This window comes from Ranitomeya variabilis, chromosome 3, assembly GCF_051348905.1.
Source record: "Ranitomeya variabilis isolate aRanVar5 chromosome 3, aRanVar5.hap1, whole genome shotgun sequence".
Lineage (NCBI taxonomy): Eukaryota > Metazoa > Chordata > Amphibia > Anura > Dendrobatidae > Ranitomeya > Ranitomeya variabilis.
Genome location: NC_135234.1, coordinates 396659849 through 396683429, shown reverse-complemented (window position 1 = coordinate 396683429; position 23581 = coordinate 396659849). Strand labels below are relative to the sequence as shown.

The 23581-nt window shown below is 40.6% G+C and overlaps 1 protein-coding gene across 4 annotated transcripts in view; it reads left to right on the top strand.

The window, feature by feature from the left end:
* The window catches only part of STPG1 (sperm tail PG-rich repeat containing 1), a 104134-nt gene that overhangs the window by 73721 nt on the left and 6832 nt on the right, over window positions 1-23581 (top strand). For all 4 annotated transcript variants that reach the window (XM_077296127.1, XM_077296128.1, XM_077296126.1 and 1 more), the window contains exons 6-7: window positions 1409-1577; window positions 6809-6999. In XM_077296127.1, the coding sequence (XP_077152242.1) occupies window positions 1409-1577; window positions 6809-6999 (360 nt within the window). The remainder of the gene's footprint in view (window positions 1-1408; window positions 1578-6808; window positions 7000-23581) is intronic.

The following is a 23581-nucleotide window of genomic DNA, read 5'->3' as shown; positions in this document are numbered from 1 at the left end:
GTACACTGTACATTGCCAGAAAGCTGCTAATCAATGGTGGGGACTGGGTTACACAGAAAAGGAGGACTACTTGTCATTGTGCAATATTCTTTTTATTGTACAGTGACAGTGCGCTCCCATGCCGACACTGATGAGAAGTGACGAGCTGCCAAGAGAGCGCACTCTCAGTGTGCATTGATAACCCGACAACCAGAAATAACAGAGGCCAGCCACATCCCTGAAACCAACGCCACTTTCTGGAGCAGGGCTGGTTTCTGGGCATTAAAAAGACTTTTACACAGCGACAAAATCCTACTGTACATACATCAGAATTGATAACCAATGCACGCTCAGTAGAGCAGGGACTAGCCCAGCCAATACAACGGATATCACTAATGACGCTTTGTTTCGGGGTAGCGACAGAGACTGGCACCGGCTCTACCCCTGATAACGTCTAGTAGCATGCACTGGGAATTCTCAAGCAGAATGTCACAAACAGATAGTTAGAGGGTAGGGGTGAAGCAATACTGATTTTATAATCAAAGTATATTAGAAAAGAGAGTATATTATTACAATTAATAGACATGTAAGATTAAATCCGTGTTCATTTTGGACCATATCTTTAATTTACCATCATTTATTGGTATTGCACATGACCACTTCCAACCTTAACTGATCTGAATATGGTATTCTTTTCCCAGAAGACCTTCAAAAAATACCTATTTTTACTAGTACATCTCTGGAACATGTTTTCTCAGAACAGTGCATTTCTGTATTTCCTCCCAGAATTAGATGATGGCTGGGGTGTGTCATTGTTGGCACTGGTTGGACCAAGTCCACTGACAGAGGGAATGGTAACCACTAGCATCTCAACTTATTATATATTGCCAAGGGGAATAACATAGGAATGAATGACACAATATAGCTAAAATATTAAGATAATATGCTGCTCTAAAAGGTTGTTCCCGTATTAGTAATGACGTAATGCTGTGGTCATGGCATATTGCTAAGATATGGTATCACTTTGATTGGTGAGGAATTGACCTCTTGAAACCTTGCCAATCCTAAAAATGAAAATGGGATTTCTCTTTAAAGAAAATACCATATTCTGATGACATATGTTTTAATGGTAATGTTAGGTTTTCGTGACATAAAGTAGGTTAAATAGGGTCAGCGTTTCGAACAGATACATCTGGTAAGATTGGTTGCTATTCTAGGAAACGGCATTATAGTTCATCATAAAGTAGGTGTTTGAATAAGAACAAATTGAATTCTTTTCTATGAATTGTTTACCTATAGGTTTACCAATGGATAATGTAAGTTATTGTACGTATGTGGAACTATTGTAAGGAGTAGAAGGTTATATTTTGCAAATGTTGGCTGACATTCATACTTAAGCCCTTCGTAATTGAGCCATATGTCTTTTTAGGTCACTATACAATAAATGACTCTCTAGTTAAAGAGTCTCCCAAGGTCCTGGTTTCATGCTTCAAGTCAAAGACTTCACGAGATGTTTTGAACAAGTCCTCAAATGTCCCTGGGCCAACCAGCTATGACCCATATGGGTCTCCTGAAATACGAATGAAGACTGTTTTTCTGTAAGTTATAAAACAGATTTGTTTTCTTTTGCAGGATTCCTCTGTATGGTAGCCAAAACATTCTACTCCTGTTTTATGTTTATTTCGGGTAGACATATGTTTGTTGGCCCATTTCCACCTTCAAAGCTGATGGGATTTTGTATTATGATGAACAATTTGACTGCAAAGGGACCATATACTGTTTTTGTACAGGGGCCCTTTTCTGTCTGTGTCCTCCAGTGGCTTAACTCCTTCCAGACTACCTATACACCATAAAATTCCAGGTGGTCCGCACTATACTCTGCAATGATGTTCTAAAAGGTCACTTCAGAGTATAGTAGCTGCAGAAGATCATGTACCTGTGGGAGCAGGGAGCCAGCTGTCATATATAGCTGGATTCCCCATACAAAAGGCAGATTTTTTTTTTTATTATTTAATGTATGAAAATAGCATTATAATTAGACTCAATGTATTAAAAAAAATTAACTGTATTTGAATATCCAAACAAATTTGTTTTTACAACACTTTAAACCACATGTATGAAAAAAATGGCAAAATTGTTAGCAACGGGGGTAAAAAAAAATTGCTTGACCTTGAACTGGTTAAACAATAGGCCATATGGCTGACATATGCCACTTTATGCCTTTACAATAATATACATTGTAAGTAGAGATGAGCAAATTGCTTCACTCAACCCCAGTCTATGGTCCAGGTCAGCTCTCTCTGGCTATGGACAGGAGCTGCATGAATTTCCTTACCCTCGTGGATCTAAGTCTCTGCTTATGAGTAGCTGGCTGGCAAGACGTAACCTGTGCACTGCACAGATTACATCATGCCAGGACAGGAAATCAAACGCCACTTCAAGGTACCTGGAAGTTCAGGAAATCTGTGCAGCTCTTGCTCACGACCAGAGATCACCAGCCTGGACCGTGGACCGGGGCTGGGCAAAGCGATCAGCTCATCTGTAATTATAAGTATGCACGTGTATGCTTTTAACAAAGTCTGCAGTGGAAGTGTACTTCTAATTTGGTGCAGTTTTTGCCCCTCTTGATTGTCTGCACAACTTTCAAGGTAGATGCCAACAGTGTCTGAAACATATACTATATTTTCTTGTGTGAAACATTTTTTTCTGCAATTTGCATTATAATTCTGATACATTTTGCTTTCTAATTGTGTGCATAAGAGAGATCACATAATTATTTATTTTTTTAATACATGTAACAATGTAAATTGATTTTACCGCTAGATTATCTTTTTGCTTATTTAGCACTTATCTGTTAAAGGGCTTTCCACTACTATGACAACCTCTTCTCAATCCTTGTGTTTCACCCCATTAAAATACACTTATACACACCTACAGCGCTGGCGCCATTGCAGCTGTGTCTTTCTCCCGGTGATCACGTGACATTAGCCACAGGGATTGCATGATATAACAATGAGCACTGGCTTTACCTTCCCCTCCTATAGATGTGATTGACATTCAGATGAAGTGAACTCTGGCTGCTATAATTTCCTCCAAATATCTTAATTAGAGATGAGTGGACCCATGGATGTTCGGGTCTGGCGGGTTTGGCCGAAGAGTTAAAAAAAAAAAGTTCGGGTGTGGGTACCAGAACAGTAACCAAAACAGTACCCAAACCTGAATCCGGAACCCATTCACATGATTCGGGGGCTCGATCATCCAGTGTTCATGACAGCGCGACAAACACTGCTTCTGATCAGTGGTAAAATCATTACCGCCGGTCAGAGAGCTGCGGTTCCCACACTGTCAAATGACAACGTGAGGCCACAACCGTGATCGGAGGTATAAAGTTTACCTCCAGTCACTGGCGTCGGCTGATGGGACTTCTTCTCCCATCAGCCTGCACCTGCTTCCGCTAATAAAAGCAATAGCAGGAGCAGCTGATGGGCATGGGCCCATCCGGATCCATTGACTCCAAAGCCGCTTCCCTAGGACCATCCAAAAGGAGTTACGACCCATGATAGGTTTTGGAATTTTTATCTGCTGTAGGCAAGGGGAGAGGATTCAGCCCAGAAGGCAGGAGGCGAGTGACCCAAAGGGAATAAAGGCTAGTGTAATGCCATGTGGTCGCTCTCTTTATTATGTTTGCTGTTCACTTCGAAATTGGGATAATGTGCTGTGAGGGAACTAGCAACCAGCTGGCAGCCCATGCCCCCTGCGGCCAAGCACACACATGGTCAAACATCAAACTGGTAGTTGACACAATCCACCTACTTGTATCTTTTGTACTACCACTATTCATATTTGCATATCTGATCATTGTATATGTATAACCATTGTGTACATAGTGTATTGTCTAGTGTGCCCTTAAAGCGATTAAATCTATAATTTTACCTTTGGCTGCTCTTTTATCTCGATCCACAAATCTACACGTCTGTTTTCTTGGTTTAACTTTCCATGCTACCAGGGCTGGTTTCTGGTCTGATATAATCCCATTAACTGACCGTGCTTATATCTATCGAGGAACTGGTGGCAGTCCGACCGGGCTTCACTGGTGCTAGTGAAAGGGGCCTCTCAGCCTGTCAGGGTTGTGAGCGAGTATGGTGTCACGTCACGTCAGCGGCTGTGTGGGCCACATCCTCTCACTCCTCATGCCTCCCTGGTCCTGTGTGGATATGGGGCATCTGTGTAAAACTGTACCAAGCTGACCATGCATATCCCCATGGGATACATAAAGTCACGTTGGTGCAAGTGAGGAGACCGCACTACGTGATCCTTCTGGCATAATAGTGACGTCGGGTGGGGTAGCAAGGCGCAGGTTCATCACAGATGGCACTGGAGTTCCTGTCTTCGCCTTTTCTGAACATGCTGCTTGCATATTTAAAGCAGTACACCAGTGGGTTTTTTTTATATTTTACCACTGGAGTGGTGTCACTCACGTAAGTTCCCTGCTCCTCATAATATACTTTCCAGCTGCCGTCTCCTCCTGTTATCGGTGCTGCTCTGATTATCTTCTGCAGGTTATGAGCTGTCCTATAACTCCAGTGTTTGCAGGGCGAGCTGGAAGAAACAACTCAATGTAAGTCTATGAGTGCCAGATCGAGGTTCTCATAGACCTACATTGAGAGCTTATGACTGTTACCTCTGACTTCTGGTTACTCAGAAGTTGCAATCACAAGATGGCCGATTGGGACCAGAGTGGAGCTGGAAAGAGCTGAAGATAATGCTGGTAAGTATAACTAGGGGCACTTACATAATTGGCACCACTCCATTTGCAAATAAGTATTGCATGTCCCACAAGTCTGTCTACGCCAACTTGGCGCTCTCCACATGAAGAAAGTTTATTCCATAGACCCCCTGTCAGAAACACAGCCAAACTAGTTCACCTGCTTTGCACTGAGGGGGACAAAACACCCCAAAACACTTGAGTGAAAATGTAGCTTCTGGTTTGGCTTCTATGTGTCAGGCCTTTTAAAGAGTCAATATTGACTTTTAGGATCGCTGCTTCCAATAGGTTGCAGTAGAGTTTCTGTCTTCTTCCTCTCTGAAACGTCTACTTGCTTTCCATGGAGTATGTCTATTGAGTATACTGAAAGCCTTTTTCATTCAAAATTGTGTAAGGTTGTTCTTCACAGTAGTCCTTCCACATTCCCTGGATCTGTTGAATCCTTGCGATGACCTCCGATTTTGATTCTAGCTTCCTCTATGTTTTTTTCACACCGGTGAAGAGTCGTACGCATTTGGTCTTCTGGATCTAAAAAGTTGAAACACCCATGTTAAAATGCCAGGTTTTTGTCATGTATAAAAATCATACCAGGAAGAATAATTTCAGAATTTTTCCACATTTATAATCACTCACAAGCTGTTCAATTGAAGAATAAGCATGGTGTGACGCTAGTCACTACTTATGGACGTGCCATGAGGTGGGTAAGTTAGGGAGTCCAAGGTCAAATCCAGGAGGTTACGTAATAAACAGATGGGAGAGGTAAAGGCATAGTCAGGTCACAGACCGGTAGCAAAATTACAAGAATATAGTGGATCAAGACAAGGGGGCTGGACATACAGATGGTCAAAGGCAAATAGAAGGTTGGTGAGCGAAGATCAAAATACTAGAACTCATAGCTCAGAGCAAACAAACACCAAGCACAAGAGAGCAGAGCTACAACTGGTAGAGATAAGCGGCAGACAGCCAGCTAAATAGCCTGAGAATCATTCCAAACAGGAGACGTGTAGGAAACCCAGCACGCATCAGCCCTGATAGAACGACTGGATTGTCACTCCCCACATTGACAGCTCAGCACGCCTAAGCCTCAGATTGGACGGCTGAGCTGAGTATCACAATACTGACTGGAGAAATTGGGACATATGGCACATTTAGTATTTGGAGGACTTCCAATCTTAGGTAATGTCACTGTTGAGCCAAATTTAATCCACTCCTTCATAACCATTTTCAGTGTTCCATGGTATGCCTAATGCCTTGGAATTTTTTTGTACTCTTCTCCTGACTGATAACTTTGAACAATCAGATCGGTGTTCTAAGCTGCTTACGAACCATGACTTTTGCTGAAAATTGCAACTAAGAAAATGTCATGAAAATCCTACTAGAACACCTAAAGTTTTTAAGGGGTTGATCAGAATCACTTTGAATGATAGCAGCAGACAACTGTCCACTATTTAAAATGAGTTTATATGTGATTGGCTAATTCTGAGTACAGCCACAGCCTCAGTTTGGTTTCTAAATGGATTTGGACAGATTGTAGGTGACATTAAAGGTGTAAAAAAAATCTTGGTATGTTTTATTTGTATATGACACTGGCATTTTATCGGGGTTAGTCTTTTTATATCCGCTATGTATACACACAGTATGCGTCTGAACACCGTAGCAAATGAATCCATGAGTTCCACTATTGCTATATCCATTAAATAGGTAAGATACTTACATTTTTAGATTAAAAAGTGCAAAAGCCATCCGATCATGACCCGGTGCACCTTTTAAGGCTTTTAGCACATATTATAATACATCGGTTTTTGTAAAGCTTGTGAAATCTATTCTTTCTGCCCTAGGAAGGTTAGACGCACCCTTTGATCCGTGGGTGATTTATGATCACATTCATATAATCATGCATTTTTGTTTACGTTGCTTAGGTGTGTCCGTGGCTTGGTCGGCAAAAGTAATTAAAACATGAAACAGATGCGTGAAGAAAAAAAATAAAATATGTACTTCACATATGTTTTCTTTTTTATTTGTATTATAGTGTAACAAGATATTTTTGCTTTTTTTTTTTTTTAGAAAGAAACATTACCTCTGTTTCTCAGCTCCTGCAGTTCCAGTCCCCAAGACACCGACTGTCCCTGGCCCAGGTCATTATGATATTGTGGATTATGAAGGACCACCCAAACATTACATTTCAAGTGCTGCATTTGTGTCAAACACAAGTCGATGGGCAGCAGATGTCTCTGCTGCAGATGTTCCTGGACCTGGTTAGTATCAGTTATAATATCTGAAGAGATTGCAGTAAAGGGTCTATCCCATCAACAGTATTTATCAACTATGAACAGAAAAGGTAATAATCCATACTATGTGGGAGCCAACTGTTGTGTCCCCACCAATGACGAGAACTGTATTCCCCATGTGAATGGGGTGGTACTCTGCGTGGTTGACCACAACTCCATTCACACTCATTCTATGGAAGCAATTGCCATACATGCACACTGCCATGCTCTAAGATCCACATACGTTATTGGAGTGGCAGAAATGTCTACTCCATGCTAGATTTTGGGGCACAAATTCAGAGATCAGTGGGAACCCCAATCATACTTTTATCACCTATCATATGGTTGGGTGGTAAATGTCCATTGGCTAACCCCTTACTGACCTACAGTAGGACATACTGGTTTGTCCAACATCAAATCCCTGTCTTTGATGGAGGCTCAGGAGCTGAGCCTGTATCTTTCCTGGGAGAGAATGGCTGTTATACACAGCCATCATCTGCCTGCTGCAGTTATCCTGTTAAACGCCAATGTCAATCTCTAAAAATGGCATTTACAACGTGTACCATGGGGCCGCCGTTCTTCGTGCTCATCAGCCCCAACTTCAACACGATCACAGAGAGCTGTTGAGTTGCAATGACAGTCATGGGTCTGCTGAAGACCACTGTATCCTGTCATAATGGTTCTCCTATGAAGACCAGTCGATGACAGGAGTTCATAACAGGCTTCTACTATTAGTATATACAGCAATATTGTAGTATTGTTGTATAGAGTACAAGCGATCAGACAAACGCAGGTTCAGCCCCCCTAAGGGGACTAACAAATAGGGTAAAAATATGGAAGAAAATGTTTTTAAAAATCTGAAATAATATATACAGTGGCTTGAAAAAGTATTCAACCCCACTCTCCAACCCTGGGCTTTTTACCTATTTTGTTACATTGAAACCTGTGTTTTAAATATTTTTGTAATCTGATTTGTGTGTGATACATCAGCACTAAATAGTCTAAGTTGGTGAAGTGAGAAAAATATAGGCATAAATCAAATGTATGGGAGAAAATAACTAAAAATTGGCATGTGCATACTTATTCACCCCTTTTGCTATGAAACTCCTAAAAAATTCTGATGGAAGCAGTTACCTTCATAAATCAGATGCTTAGTGACAGGACGTCCACCTGTGTGCAATCTAAGTGTCATATGTCAGTATATACACCTTTTCTGAAAGAGGCACCACTAACCAAACACCACCATGAAGACCAAGCAGATCTCCAAACAAGTCAGGGACAAAGTTATTGAGTACAAGTCAGGGTTGGGTTATTAAAAAAAAATATTTTACTGTCTGGTGATCTCCCGGAGCACCGTCAAATCCATTATAATTAGATGGAAAGAACATGGTATCCTAACAAACCTGCCAAGAGAGGGCCGCCAAAACTCTCAGCCTGGGCAAGGAGGCCATTAATCAGAGAGATAGTACAGAGACCAAAGGTAACCCTGATGGAGCTGCAGAGTTCCCCGAGACTGGAGTATCTGTCCATACCACCACAATAAGCCATACACTCCATAGAGGTGGCCTTTATGGAAGAGTGGGCAGAAGAAGAGCCCTTACTTACACCCAAAAATTGTAAGGTTTATCTAAAGCAACTTGCAACTGTAATTTCTGCAAAATAAGGCTCTACAAAATACTGACTTTGGGGGGTTGAATAGTTAACTATGCACACTGAATTTTTCAGTTATTTTTGCCCTATTTGTTGTTTGCTTCATAATAATAAATTGAAAACCAAATGTTCACATGATCTACTATACTGCACAAATTGAAATAAGTGATCACAACATCGTGTCTATCCCAAAATGGTGGTAATAAAAAACCTCAGCCCACCTCTGCAAAAAAAAAAACAAGCCCTCACACAGCTCCATTAGGTGAACAAATGAAAACTTTGAGTCTCAGAAATGGCGACACAAGCAAAATTGTTTTTTTTTACACATTTCCAATTTTTTTACCAATGAAATGAATAAAACGTTGCATGTTTTGTACTGCTGTAATCATACTGACCCGGAGAATCAGACTGCCAAGGTCATCTTTACCGCATAATGAATGCCAAAAAAAACGAACCCAAAAAACTATTGCAGACAGTGCTTTTTTTCGCAATTTTGCCGCACTTGGAATTTATTTCCTGTTTACAAATACATGGTAAAATGGATGGTGTCATTCAAGAGTATAACTCGTCCTGTAAAAATAAAAAATCAAGCCCTTGTATGGCTATGTCGGCTTTGGGGGTGGAAATGGGCCCCCTTTGCTTATTGGACCCCTTCATGACTGTACAGGTTGCACCAATGATAGGTCTGCCTGTTAGACCATCTCTGTACATGGATAGCAAATATCTAAGAGCCAACATTTTAGCTAAAGGCATAAAGGCAGCTAGGGCCAGGGATAGTTGGTGATCTGGGGTGCTTCTTGTATCTTTAGGGTAACATATATTCTGGCCAATGGGAACATATCGATGCTAAATCACCAGACTCCTGTGCAAAATTAGTTTAGTCAACGGTGGTAACAGTGATCTATTGGTAACTGCCCACTATATACAGATCGGGGTATTGTATCTTCTCCGCCCATTCTGCACATAGAGTCAGTGACATCTTGGGGCCACAGCCATTCTGCCATGTATTAACCGCTTATTTTGCTTTCATCACTATTTGCAATGTCTTGCATGTGTCCAAATAATATCATCTCCCTTTACCACAGTCTCTGAACTCTGTATTAAAGGGTAGTTTACATTTTAAAGGGATCCTTTCATTGCATTCATGCTGCCTGATTGCAGCCAGATATGTTTTACGTAAAGAGAATACCTAGAAAACATACTTTGAAAAGAGCAGTATTTTGAATAATCGATCAGCAGTTTGTATAATATATCAGAATATATCACAGAAAATCTGTCAGCAGGTTTATTCTACCCCATCTGAGAGCAGCATAATGTAGGGGCAGAGACCCTGATTTCAGCAATGTATCACTTACTGGGCTGCTTAGTGTAGTTTTTATTAAATCATTGTTTTATCATCAGGAGATTATCACTAGAGGACTATTAAACCTGCTGCCATGTAGCACAACCACGCCCCCACCACTGATTGGCTGCTTTCTGCCTATGCATAGTGCATACAGGCATCTGTCAATCCATTATATGAGCAAGGTTATATAGGGCTCAGCATTTCAGAGACCGGGTTGATCTGCAGCAGATTAAAACTGGAATCAGGGTCTCTGCACATATATCATGCTTCGTCCAGGTGGGGTATCAGAAACCTGCTGACAGATTCCCTTTAAAAGACCATTGGTGGTAAAGTACAGAAGCATTGAAAGCCAAATTTAGCAACCATTTACTAATGTGGTCCGAAAGGTAAAGATTCTAAATATAACTTTTAGCTTGTCACTCATGACAGGTCTAGTGACGTGTAAGGACATGACACGTGTGCTCTCACCTGCTCTTATAACTCTTTCATTGCTGAGCCATCTATCACTATTCTTTAACATCTGCATAGGTTTCATGTGGATTTCCAGGTTCTCTGCTATTGCATTTTTATTGTTGATGCTAGATCTTTCTTTATTTCTTGCTGTAACCTGATCATTGTAAACATTCTTTATTGTTCGATTATCTGTTTAACCTTAAGACCAGAAGTGAATTTTAGATGAGCTAAGCTGCAATAACTGATTAAAGCTTAAAAATTGACCTAATAATATGATTAAAGATTGATCTAATAGAACACAGATAAGGCTAGGGTCACACATTTGGGATTCCATTGTTATCCAAAAAACCCCTACAGAGCTATTCCTTATTATGAGGCCGATGGAGTCACTTAGGACACTGCCTGGCCTCTGTTTCTGTAAATGTGTGCGTTACAGTCAATTTGATCCGTGGAGAATCGACTTTGAGTCAAATTTCCTTAAATTCGCAGGTTTTCGCAAATGTAAACCTCTTGTGATCATGCGTGGATCGGCCCAAAAAAGCCAGTGCCATTTCTCACCTTCCTAAAAAGTCACAGCGGGGTAATGACACCAGGCGCAGCCAGCCTGGCTTCCCCATAATGCATAATGCACGTCACATTGTCTAGCACAGCCAATCAGGGGAAATGATTGCAGCCGGTCAGTCAAGCAGCGCCATTTTATGCTTTTACAGGGTAGGTATAGGAGGTCAGAGCATATAACTTATTCCGCATAACGACAGAAAAGACCAATATTGCATTGAGTTGTGTTGCTCCACTAGACAAGCACATTGGAAATGGGAGTAATAGTCAGTCTATGTATAATAATCCAAAGATTCAATTGAGATAGGGAGGTGCTGTAGCTGCATAGTCAGTGTGATTGTGAATTCATCAGTCCGTGATATGCTACAGTAACAGCACAGCAACTGAATAACAGCTTTTATTTAATCCTCACACTGCAGAAGCAAATCCGAAGGGCAGTTTAATATCCTATGTCCTAATTTTGCTAGTAAAGAAGAATCATGAAACCTAGGCTTGTGTGTCACAGACAGGGAAGCTTTTCTTTGTTTCTTAATACAAGTCACAAATATCCAGAATCCAGACATTTAAAATCAACATAGGGGTTTATATACACATCATAGAGCAGAACTCTATGAACTTTGTAACTGCACTTTATTGTTTAATCCACCCCATCAAAGATTTCTTAATTAATGTCGACCTGACGTTCTTTTAAGTGCACATTCCACAATGGTGGATCTTGTCACTGCCTAGAGGTCTGAATGCGTGAAGATGTCAGTGTAAGATAGTGCCTTCCAGAATGCCTGGCTTATTCTTTGAAGGAATGCTGTTTGAGCACATAATGTTCATACTTAAGAGAATTTAACAGTTTCAGTGGTGAATGTTTGCTTTTTCACTAGTTTCAAAGAAAATGAGAAATGTTCCTATATTTAGTTTATAAACTTTCCTACAAGCTTCAGCGGAAATGGTAATGTAATGTGTAATGTTGTATTTTTCTCATTGGCACATTGAGCAGTGTCACCTTCTTACCTGTAGATGTCACTGTTGCTATTTTTTTTTCCACCGGCTCTTGCATAATGAAGGATTTTTTTCATAATAAAAAACACATTTTGGGAAGCCGTGATGCTCATTTAGTATTTTCGGTGCGAAGATTTTTTTTTTTTCTGACTTGTTTGTAAACATGATGTGACTCCGAAATGTCTCAAGGTTCACAGACCAAAGATGAAAACTAATGCGGCTTTCTTTTCTAAAAAGTTTTTGGCATCTTCTTGCTTCCATGTGCGCCATAATTATTACGGTCTCACTTGCACTGTAACTATGCAGCGTGTGGATGGACACTATACCACGGCACATAAAGTCTCTGCTGGCCGGCGTTACTTGTTCGTATCCCATGGGACCTTGTTTAAAAGGGGAGATTTACTTTGCGAAATGCTCCAGAATTCTGGATCCGGTTTAGCTAAAGAACTTGTGAATCTTCCTCAGACCAGATTTATTATGTGTTTGAGTTTGATCAGAGTGTGAGCATAGTGTGATCCAATTCTCTCGGATGAGGAGAAGATGGAGAAAAAAATTGGCCACCTTCTCAATTGTATCAGTACACTGACACTTAGGTGCACTCAGATGTCATCAGAGTGCAGTCCAATGTTTTCCATGAACTCATTGACTTGCATAGTGCAAACTGAGTATTGGATCAAACTCGGGCATGCAGCCGTTTTGGCTGTGGCACAGATATCACGTTGATGGCGGGGCAGGCAATCGGTGAGCTCAGCGGCTCTGAAGGGGGCTTTCCATCTATACTGGCAGAACTGCCGACTGTTTCACTTCTAGATTTTGCCTCTTGTTTGTTTTGCACATCATCAACCTTGCTGTTATTCTTTTCCAAGCCTGTCAGAGATCACATTATGTACCAGCATACCTGTCTGTTGTGCAGCCATGCTTTATTCCCAGATAGGAATGTGTGTTATCAGGGCTCCATAATGTCCCACCTTCTCTCTGTGCATGGATTCACCTTTCAATGTGCCTTTCATCAATTGTCCAATATTTTCATCCAAACTATCATATAAATGTATTCTTTTTATAAAGCAGAATTTGGTCGAATTCATCGTTTTATTTTTTGGCTTTTTTCTTTGTGATTTATCCAGCTGAAGTGTAGATTTATGCACAAGGATCAGAGATGTCATTGCTGTTGTGAACATATCACGTGTAAAGCTCTGTGCACTAAGAAAAACTGGCCCAGGAGTTTCTTTTTGTAGCAAAGGATAGGGCTTGGAATGTTTGAATATGGCCTAACATATAGAAATATGTTTTTGGGGGTAAATCATTGCACTGTAACAGTCCATGATGGTCATATTTAAAGGGAACCTGTCACCAGACTTTCCCAATTTAAACTACAGCCACCACCTTTAAAGGCCTCCTTTACAGTATTCTAGCGAGCTGTATATAAGTCTCCAACCCCCTATACGTAGCACAACAAATACCTTTTATAAAGCCCCCTTACGGCACGGACCAGTACTGTGGTTGTTGCCTGTCATGCTTCACTGCCTCCTCCTGTCACAATCGCCACCTCCTGCTTGCTTCACGTAGATGGCTCATCATCATACATCAAACTCCTGTGCAGACGTACTTTGCCCTGGTGAGGTCAGAACAACGCACTGTAATGCGCATGCTCCGGCTTTATTTCCAGGTTATCAGCGCTCCTCGGCCTCTCCCTCCGCATGCGCTTTACAGTACTTTGCTCTGATCTCAGCAGGGCAGAGAAGTGCGCCTGTACAGGAGCGCGATTGGGACACTGTGTGGATGATGTAGCACGCGTCATCCACATGAATCAATACAGCGTACCAGGATACTGGAAAAGAGGTCTTATAGGTGGTGGACATAGTTTACATTGGGAAATCCTGGTGACAGGTTCCCTTTAATGGGTTGATAAAGTCGTCCGGATAAATGGAATCTATGTACCGTATATCATGGTAATCCATGTGGATTTCACAGCTGATGAAACAAGGTGTTACTCTGTGACCCACTTAAAAGCCAGTGGCAGATTGCAAGGTTTGCATATTCAATTAATTAGGATGCCTTTCTGTATATTCATGTTGTTAGGAGGAAAGACAACTCCTTTGGCAAAATAACATGCACGCCCAATGCTCAGCGCCTTTGCTTCCTGTTATGCTAACAACTACAAAGAAGCATTTTACAGAAGGAGAACATGAGAGCATGCCATACACAAAAGGAAGTTGCACATTTTTTGCCAGGTTATTCCTATGTACGCGTGTATGGCAGTTGGATAGGTTTGATAATACCCCACTAGAGGCAGACATATGTTGCCACACAGGTCACCGAGCAATGGAGACTTGCCATGCTGTGTGACGGGTCTTATCTGCTATATGACGTTTGTGCCACATGAAATGATAAGGGTTCTCCATCACTTGTTTATATTGTTTCTAGGCTTGAATGGTTTTAAAATAAAATAAAAAATGGAGACATACTCGCATAGCAGCACCGCCTCAGATCTGAAGTTCTGCTTCGTTTGGAGGTTACCAGGACCACTGCAGCCAATCACATGTCAGGTGACTAGAAGAACGTGTCCTCCGAGAAACATTCGTTGACTCATTTTAGTCACCTGTGATTGGTGACAACAGTCCTGGGAACTTCCAAAGGGAGCAGACATCACTTTTGGAGCAGACCTCCAGAGTGGCCTGCACTGGATCTGTGGGGGGGCTGACAGGTGACTATGCCTCTGTTTTTTTTATTTTTAAACATTTCATGCCTGGAGAAAAATGTATTTGTCAGACAGTCCTTTTAATTGTGAACATATAGCTGTATTTGGCTTCGTGTATGATAGCACTTTAACTTGTATTTTTGATTGCACGGTGAACTGTGTTCACAGCAGTAGCATAGCTACTAGAAGCCAAATGAAAAAAAAGAAAAGGAGCGCCAGCCGACAAGACCAGGAGTAAGTGGTGGAACACAACGAAACAGTGTCAACAGCATTTACTTATTAGGGAAACGGTGCTTCTGTCCACCTATTCCTGATTCACTTTTGCTCCACAATAGATTGGAGTTCCATGGTATGGGGTAAAACAAACTATGACAGACTAATGATATGGAATAAGATTTATTCAAATAAATACACATGGACACAAATCAATAAAGCTGTATTAAACACACTGTTAAAAGCACAAGTGCATAGATCTATAAGATTGCCCTTCATCAGGATCCTATTGCTAGCACATTTTGTTTCACTCCGTGCCCCGGAACCCTGATCTATTGTGGAGGAAAGGTGAATGTGGAAAAGGGGAGATAGAGGCAGCGTTTCACCCCACTTAGAGCTGTTGTCAATGTTTCATGGTGTTCCACGACTTACTCTCTGTCCAGTTGGCTGCTACTTTTTTTGCTTTTTTAATTTGATGTACATCATGTCCGGTATGCAGCTTTATAGGATGTCCGGCATTGGAAGCAGCATACCCTTATTAGAGTTTTAAGTACTTCACAGTTTAAATGAATGGCAGTCTCGCCACTCACAAAGTGTAAGTTTGCTCATTTGTAATATTTTCGCTTTGGTATCCTACTTTGTCATTAGAAGCACTCTGTTTCAGCCCCTTTTTTGTATTGTTTTTTTTTCCTAACTAATGGGGGTTCTTAGTAGGTGGTTGTTCTAGGCTTCTAAACTGGAGGGATTACCTGGAGCGACTGCCACTCTTAACTGTATTGGTATGTGCAGTACGCCAATACAGTTAAACTCTGCGATGGCTCAGGGAGATGTGGTCTCCTTGCAATACCTTTGGCCTGCAGAGTGACACACTGGACAAGTACCGCGTGGAGTACAATGACATATCATCATCACTCCTCGAATCTGAAGTTCTGTGCATGTCATGCCACGATGACATCACCACTTTGGTCCACCAGCACTCTGCCACCGTCTGAGTGCAAATGTACTAGTGAGGATCAGAGGATATGTGAGTATATGATGTTTTTATTTTAATATTACTTGTGGGGGAACTATGAGGCCATTATACAGTGTGGGGACTACTTTTGAAGGCTTCATACAGTGTAAGGGCCATCGTACAACATGGAGTCTACTGTGTCGGGTCATCATTCCACATTGGGGCTACTGTGGAGGACTTCCGACAGTATGAGGTCTATTTTGATGGCTATTATACAGTGTTGGGGCTAATGTTGAGGGCCTCATACAGTATAGGGAGACTGATACAGTTTGGGGAATACTGTGGGGCATCTCATACAGTGTGGCATTATATTGTGTATTGGAAACTGTGGGGGACATCCTACTGCCTATAGGGAAGTTGTGGGCCCATCATACTGCATTTATGGTAACTGTGGACCCATCATACTGTCCATAGCAAAGCTGTGAGCCCATCATACTGTGCATAGTGGAGCTTTACATGGAGAGACTCGGTACATTATTACTGTATGTGTGGAGGAACGGCAACATAAATAACTATCTTTGTAGGTTTTTACTACCTCATCTGAGAGCAGCCTGGTGTAGGCAAACAGAACTGCACTAAAATCTCTTATATGTTCTGCAGAACTGGTATCTACCACTCATATGTCATCATATGACATCATATATCGATAATGTCAGTGTTGTCATAGTATAGGGATTTATTTTCAGTTACAACATGGTCATTTTTTTTAGGTTCCCTTATAACCCTGAATAGGGTCCTCCATGCTTACCTGGTTAGGGACTTGCAAAAATGTTTTACCACCTCTTGAGTTGAACTCCTAGCTACTTTCTCTAGATTCTCTGATTTGTTTGATATATACTATACATGGTGAGAAATTCAGTCTTTGCAAATTTATGTTGAGGAACATTTCTGAAATTGTTCCACGATTTTTATATGCAAGTGTTCAAAGACTGGTGAACCTCTGACAATCTTTGCTTCTGAGAGACTCTGCCTCCCTAACATGCTCTTTTTATACACAGTCATGAGACTTAGTTGAAAATTGATTCTCCAGCTATTTTCCCATTACTAGCACTTACTTTTCCATTTTTTTTTAACCCTATCTCGATACTTTTGAGATGTTGCTGCCATCATTTTCTAAATAATTATTTTTTTTCAAATAGTATGAAAATAGGTCTTACAGCTTCTGATGTGTGCTTTATGTTCTATTGTGAATAAATTATGGCTATGACACATTTCCAAATCACTGCATTCTTCTTCTCACAACGTCCCAACTTTTTTGGTATTGGGGTTGTAACTATCAAAAACCTTGAAACCATTCTGACAAGAAAATGAATGCATTCTCTAAAGTAGCTGATATGCAGATTTGTTTCAGTATTTTTGTATAGCAGGTGAACATATTCCTTCAACTTTGGGGGAGTGAGGTGGCTTCTTTTGCTCACACAGTCCATGGCACTGAAATTCTTAAAATCTTGAGACTCAAACATTTTGAATAATCCTTCTTACAGTTGGTGACGTATCACTTCTGTCTGTTGACAATTTAAAAAAAAATGAAACAAATTACAATGTTAACAGAATATTTGTTTTCCTCCACTTACATATTTTCCACTTATTACACGTTTTAGGATACATATTTTCATGTTTGATTTAGAAAATAAACTTTGTCTCGCCCCTCAAATATTTTTTTGCAATAGTTTTATTATGAGGGTTTATAAGCTAAAAGTAGTTGTAACAAACTTTGTAAGTTAACACCCATCTGGAGAATAGGTGGTATGCTGATTCCTGGAGATCAGACCTATTTGATTCTTAGGTGTCAGCTGTGAAAGGCCCCACTAGAATGAAGTGGTGGCCGCATATGCCCACTATTGCTTCATTCATTCATTCTCTATGGAACTGCCGAAGATGGCCAAGTACAGATATCGGACCCCGATGATCAGCAAGTTATGGCCAATCCTGTGGATAGGTGATATCTTGCCGAGTAGTAACACCCCCTTTAGTCCACTTAGACTCCATGGATTGCATTTCACTATTGAATGATCAGGTCACTTGTTTTAATCATTTGGCATTTTTGGAAACTTGAAGAGGTTAGAAGAAGCTCAAAGGAATGAACATATGAACATCAAGGCATCTTTCACCAGAAATACATACACTCACCGGCCACTTTATTAGGTACACCATGCTAGTAACGGGTTGGACCCCCTTTTGCCTTCAGAACTGCCTCAATTCTTCGTGGCATAGATTCAACAAGGTGCTGGAAGCATTCCTCAGAGATTTTGGTCCATATTGACATGATGGCATCACACAGTTGCCGCAGATTTGTCGGCTGCACATCCCAAAGATGCTCCATACAAGGCAGGATGGATCCATGCTTTCATGTTGTTTACGCCAAATTCTGACCCTACCATCCGAATGTCGCAGCAGAAATCGAGACTCATCAGACCAAGCAACGTTTTTCCAATCTTCTACTGTCCAATTTCGATGAGCTTGTACAAATTGTAGCCTCAGTTTCCTGTTCTTAGCTGAAAGGAGTGGTACCCGGTGTGGTCTTCTGCTGCTGTAGCCCATCTGCCTCAAAGTTCGACGCACTGTGCGTTCAGAGATGCTCTTAGGCCTACCTTGGTTGTAACGGGTGGCGATTTGAGTCACTGTTGCCTTTCTATCAGCTCGAACCAGTCTGCCCATTCTCCTCTGACCTCTGGCATCAACAAGGCATTTCCGCCCACAGAACTGCCGCTCACTGGATTTTTTTTCTTTTTCGGACCATTCTCTGTAAACCCTAGAGATGGTTGTGCGTGAAAATCCCAGTAGATCAGCAGTTTCTGAAATACTCAGACCAGCCCTTCTGGCACCAACAACCATGCCACATTCAAAGGCACTCAAATCACCTTTCTTCCCCATACTGATGCTCGGTTTGAACTGCAGGAGATTGTCTTGACCATGTCTACATGCCTAAATGCACTGAGTTGCCGCCATGTGATTGGCTGATTAGAAATTAAGTGTTAACAAGAAGTTGGACAGGTGTACCTAATAAAGTGGCCGGTGAGTGTATATGTTCATTCTTCTGAGTGTTTTTAGGCACTTTTTCAGGCATATTTCAGAGCGGACCTACATTCAACATACATTTCAACATTTTATGGATGCCATAATTGAAAGCGTGCCTTCCTAGTACATACCTATTTAGTACAAAGTATTGAAAAAATCACTACGATTATTTTGTCTTCAAAGTAGCTACCTTAAAGATGCTAGGGAAAGGATTGGTATAAACTCTCACGTGAGGTCATGACTTGTCATTTTAGGACTGACTCATCTGGTAGGCAGCCAGTTTTGACGTTTGGGAAGTCAGACATACAACATACTATAACAGGAAACACTATTGTTTCATCTAATTTAAAATAACATTTTGATGTGTCATGTGGTTTGCTACAAATAATTGTATCCAAACAGATATGTTTATTCCATATGTATAATGTCTCTGATCTTGTATGAAAGTCTTGTAGGTGAAATAATGTTATTGGAAAGACTCTAGCTTGGAACTGCTTAATCAATCACAAAACTCAAAAAATTGAGGGATATAAAGGGATTTACAAAAGCCATACAGAAATAGATTATTGATTAATGGGTATTGGTAGTCTAAGACTCTCACCAAACCTACAAATATTAATTCTTTCTATCATTCTGACCTTCAAATTGCTGTTTTTTGTTAATAACGCCTCCTAAAATTGGAATGGAAAGCAATCAAAGAATATTATGTGTCCGAAAATGGGACCAATAAAAATGTCAACTCATCCGGCAAAAACAAGCCCCCACATGATTCTGTCTGCAGAAATATAGAAAAATTATCTCTCTAAATGGAAATGCAAAAACTTTGTTTTTTAAAAAAAAGGGTTTTTTAGTGTGTGACAGCAGCCAAACATAAAAAATGCTATAAATTATCTTATTGCTGTAATCGCACCAACTTGAAAAATAAAGTTGTCTAATCACTTATACCGAACAAGGAGCGGCGTAAAAAATAAATAGAAAAAATTCTCCACTTGCTGTTGATTTGTTCATTCTGCCCCTGAAGAATCACATTAAGGCTTGGCTTACATTTATCCTGCGCTCTACGCTCAGCATTTATACCCAGATTTCCTTGTAAACCTCTGAAATACGTGAATTGGAACCCCTAGCCGAAGATTCCCTGTAATGAGGCAGATGGAGTTACTGTGGATATTGTCTGGCCTACAATCCTTCTGTGCCCGTTTTTTTAAGCGTGCATAGAAACATGGTCGGCCACAGTTTTGTGCCCCACTGAAATAAAAGGACGCTGAACCAGAGTCCAGGTGGAGTCGAAATTAACTCTTCTGTTTCATTAAGTGAATGGACCCATTCAGATTTAGTGTGCAGGATAAATGTGATCCAAAATGTTATGTAAAATGTTCATAATAAAAGCTTCAACTCAATCCATAAAAAAGCAAGTCTCCACTCCATCAACCGTCAATGAAAATATAGTGGGCTCCCACGTTACTGGTTTGACAAAGGTCTGGAAAAGGAAAATGACTCCTCACCCTCCAAAAGAAATCTAGTGAATTCTACCCTCTCAAATCCAAATGCCCCTCTCCCTTCTGAGCTCCACATTGTGCTTAAACCGCAGTTAACATCCATGTTTGGCATGTCTCTTAAGCCAGTACTTCAGTACACAGTCTTTGCGGAGATTATAAATGCTTTGCCACATACTGATTTGTGGGTAAAGTTTTCTTCAGGTCTGATGGGAAACTACATATGCAATTTAGAGTATAGGTTAAGGCTAAACTGTATTCTATGGGTCACATTTTAGCCATATCCTACAGCAGATGTTCCACATGTAGCCTTCTAAAAACTAATTAACATATATCTCTATTGCCTGGATAACAACTTATGCACCTTAAAATATAATTTTATTTTCAATTTGACAATTAAAGGAGTTGTCCACTACTTGCACAACTCCTTCTCATACCCCATGCTTGGCCCCGATAAAATAAAAAAAGCTTATACTCACCTCCGTGTTGGCGGATCAGAAATAAGCGGCAGCCCGGACTTCTTTTCTTGTTCAATTCGACAAAAGACAGTGACGCCAGTGCTGATTGGGCGCTAGGCTCACGTGTCACTACACCCGCACGGGAGATGAAACCGCATCGGCACGGGAGGTGAGTATAAGTTGTTTTTTTTTATTTTATCCGGTCCAAACATGCGGAATGAGAAAGGGTTGTCCAAGTAGTGGGCAACCCCTTTAAACTTGGGGTCACATATAGCTTTCTACAACGTTCACACCTATCATCAAAGCGCTGAAAGCTGCTCTTCAAAACTTAGTCAAAATCACGGCAAAACTGCACTAGTACATGTGGAGTTGGATTATAGTTGTGGGTTTTGCTTAAACACTTGTATGAAATTTTCCGAGACTACTTCTATAGAAACTGTGATTGTTGTACCTTGGGTTTTCATGCATTCTGCAGTGTTGTTCAATGGGGAAAATGTTGATAAAATCACAACTTAATAGGGCATTCTGCATTTTAAAATGAAATAAAGCAAAACCCCAAATTGTATGAATGGATTTGTTTAGGTTTTTTTGTTACTTACTTTGTATAGTTTTATGCTAGGTGGGAACCAGACCCTAACGTTGCCTATAGATAAACCAAAATATTTTACAGTAGTACAATCTTCTAGCTGTGACAGGCAGTAATTTGTATATGTTTTTCAAACTATGGCTTTTAATAATTGGCATTCCTATTTTAGCTTTCCTAATTGATGTTTCAAAAATGTCTAGTGTAAGGTATGTTCTAAAACCATTGAAAGGAAAAAATGAAAATATACATCTTGCTGTCCAAAACTAGTCCCAAATATAAAACTGACGCTACTAAAGAATGGCCTTCAAACAAGTGTTCTGGCGCTATCTTAATCCAGAACTTGAGCCTACAGACAAAGACTAAATGCTCTGCTACATACTGACTTGGTACAATGAGCATGGTGCCTGGTCTATAGGCAACTTGTGATAGAGCAGAGTGACATGAGCTGATTGATGTATATATTTTTATGGGAAAAGATTTAGTTTGATTTGTATTTAGTTCATTTTAATCCCTGCTTAGGAATTTAGATGGAGGTATTATTAGTGATAGCTGTCAATCACTGAATAGGACTGTCCATGGCTCTGGCAACCAGAGGCATTTAGTGATCACATATTGTACAATAAATCTTAATAAAACTCGAAAGGTATGTAAAATACTTAATATTTATGTGTACAGAAAATCTTTTGACCAAAATTGTTATAATGATGTATCTACAACATTTTTTAAACCGCGTAATGTTTTTTTTTTTTATAAATCTGACGCACCAGCATTCTTTCCTCCATCTACAAGTTTGTGTTTGCTAAGAATTCACAATAATAGAGCACAGAGTTATGTCCGCATCATTGTTTACCAGGCACGGTTCTGTACAGTAGTGGCTGTGCTGGGTGTTCGAACTTTGTCCCATTCAAATAAGTAGGTCTAAACAGCTAAGAGTACAGCACTGTGCGGTACAGCGTGGGATAAACAAGGGGACGCAGTGCTTACTGGAGAGGTGATCAAGAAGCTGACCGACGCTGGTGCTAAAAGTTAGGCCGGGGTCACATTAGCATCAGATGCAGTATGATAGCGACCCTCGGCTCCAGCTCTGCTGTGCACATGATCCGAGTGTAAGCGCTCTGTGCGCCAATCGTCTGGCATGAGAGAATCGCAGCACAAGTGTGGAGGAGACTGAGAAAGTAATTTCTCATCTCCTCCATTGCCGTCATTGGCAGTAATCGCACTGTACTCGCATCACATCTGAGTGCAGTCCGATGTTTCGCACACACCCATTGACTTGTATTGGTGAGTGCGATCCAATTCTCGAATTCACAGCATGCTGTGATTGTTCTCTCATGAATCGTCTTGAGAACATAATCACAGATCTGAGCTGTCCCATAATGTAACAATGGCCGAGTGCTATGCGATGTTTTATCACATAGCACTCGGCCGTGTTATACTGTCGTATGACTCCGGCCTAACTCGGAAAACCCCTTTATAGCTGATAACTAAGGGAATAAGTAAAATGTTACAACCGTTCTAGCACCTTCATATACAAAAATTCCTTTTTTTTTCCAATGATGTCTTCAAAAAAGAAAGCTATAAGATCTTATTTTTATACATTGTAGGGATTCAAGCTCTCTGGTAGTTGGTAGTGTTCACACAGGCAATGCGGTCTGGTCCAAATATCTGAAGCTTTATTACTTTCATAAGAAAGTAAAAAACAAAACGGCCTCTTCCGGGCACAAAGGTATGACCGGAAGATAAACTATTCACATCACAGTCATTTCCCTCAGCTTCTGTGGGACACCACTATGCTAGAAGCTCTCCTAAAAATGTAGCTGAAAGATTGATAAAGATGTGATGTTGTTTATAGCCGTGACTCTGAATATTAGGGCTCATACTGTACTGAAGATAGGACCTTCTACTATTGTCTGCACAATGATGTCAACCAATTTTATGTTCGGCACCACCACTTTATTGTGATGTATTTGCAATTGTCACTTCTTTGACACATCTTTCTTTTGTATATCTCCATAGTTTCTGATGAAGGTCTATACCCAGACCGAAAACGTTTAGTTTATCACTGTATGCAAAATAAATTGGAACCCTTTTTT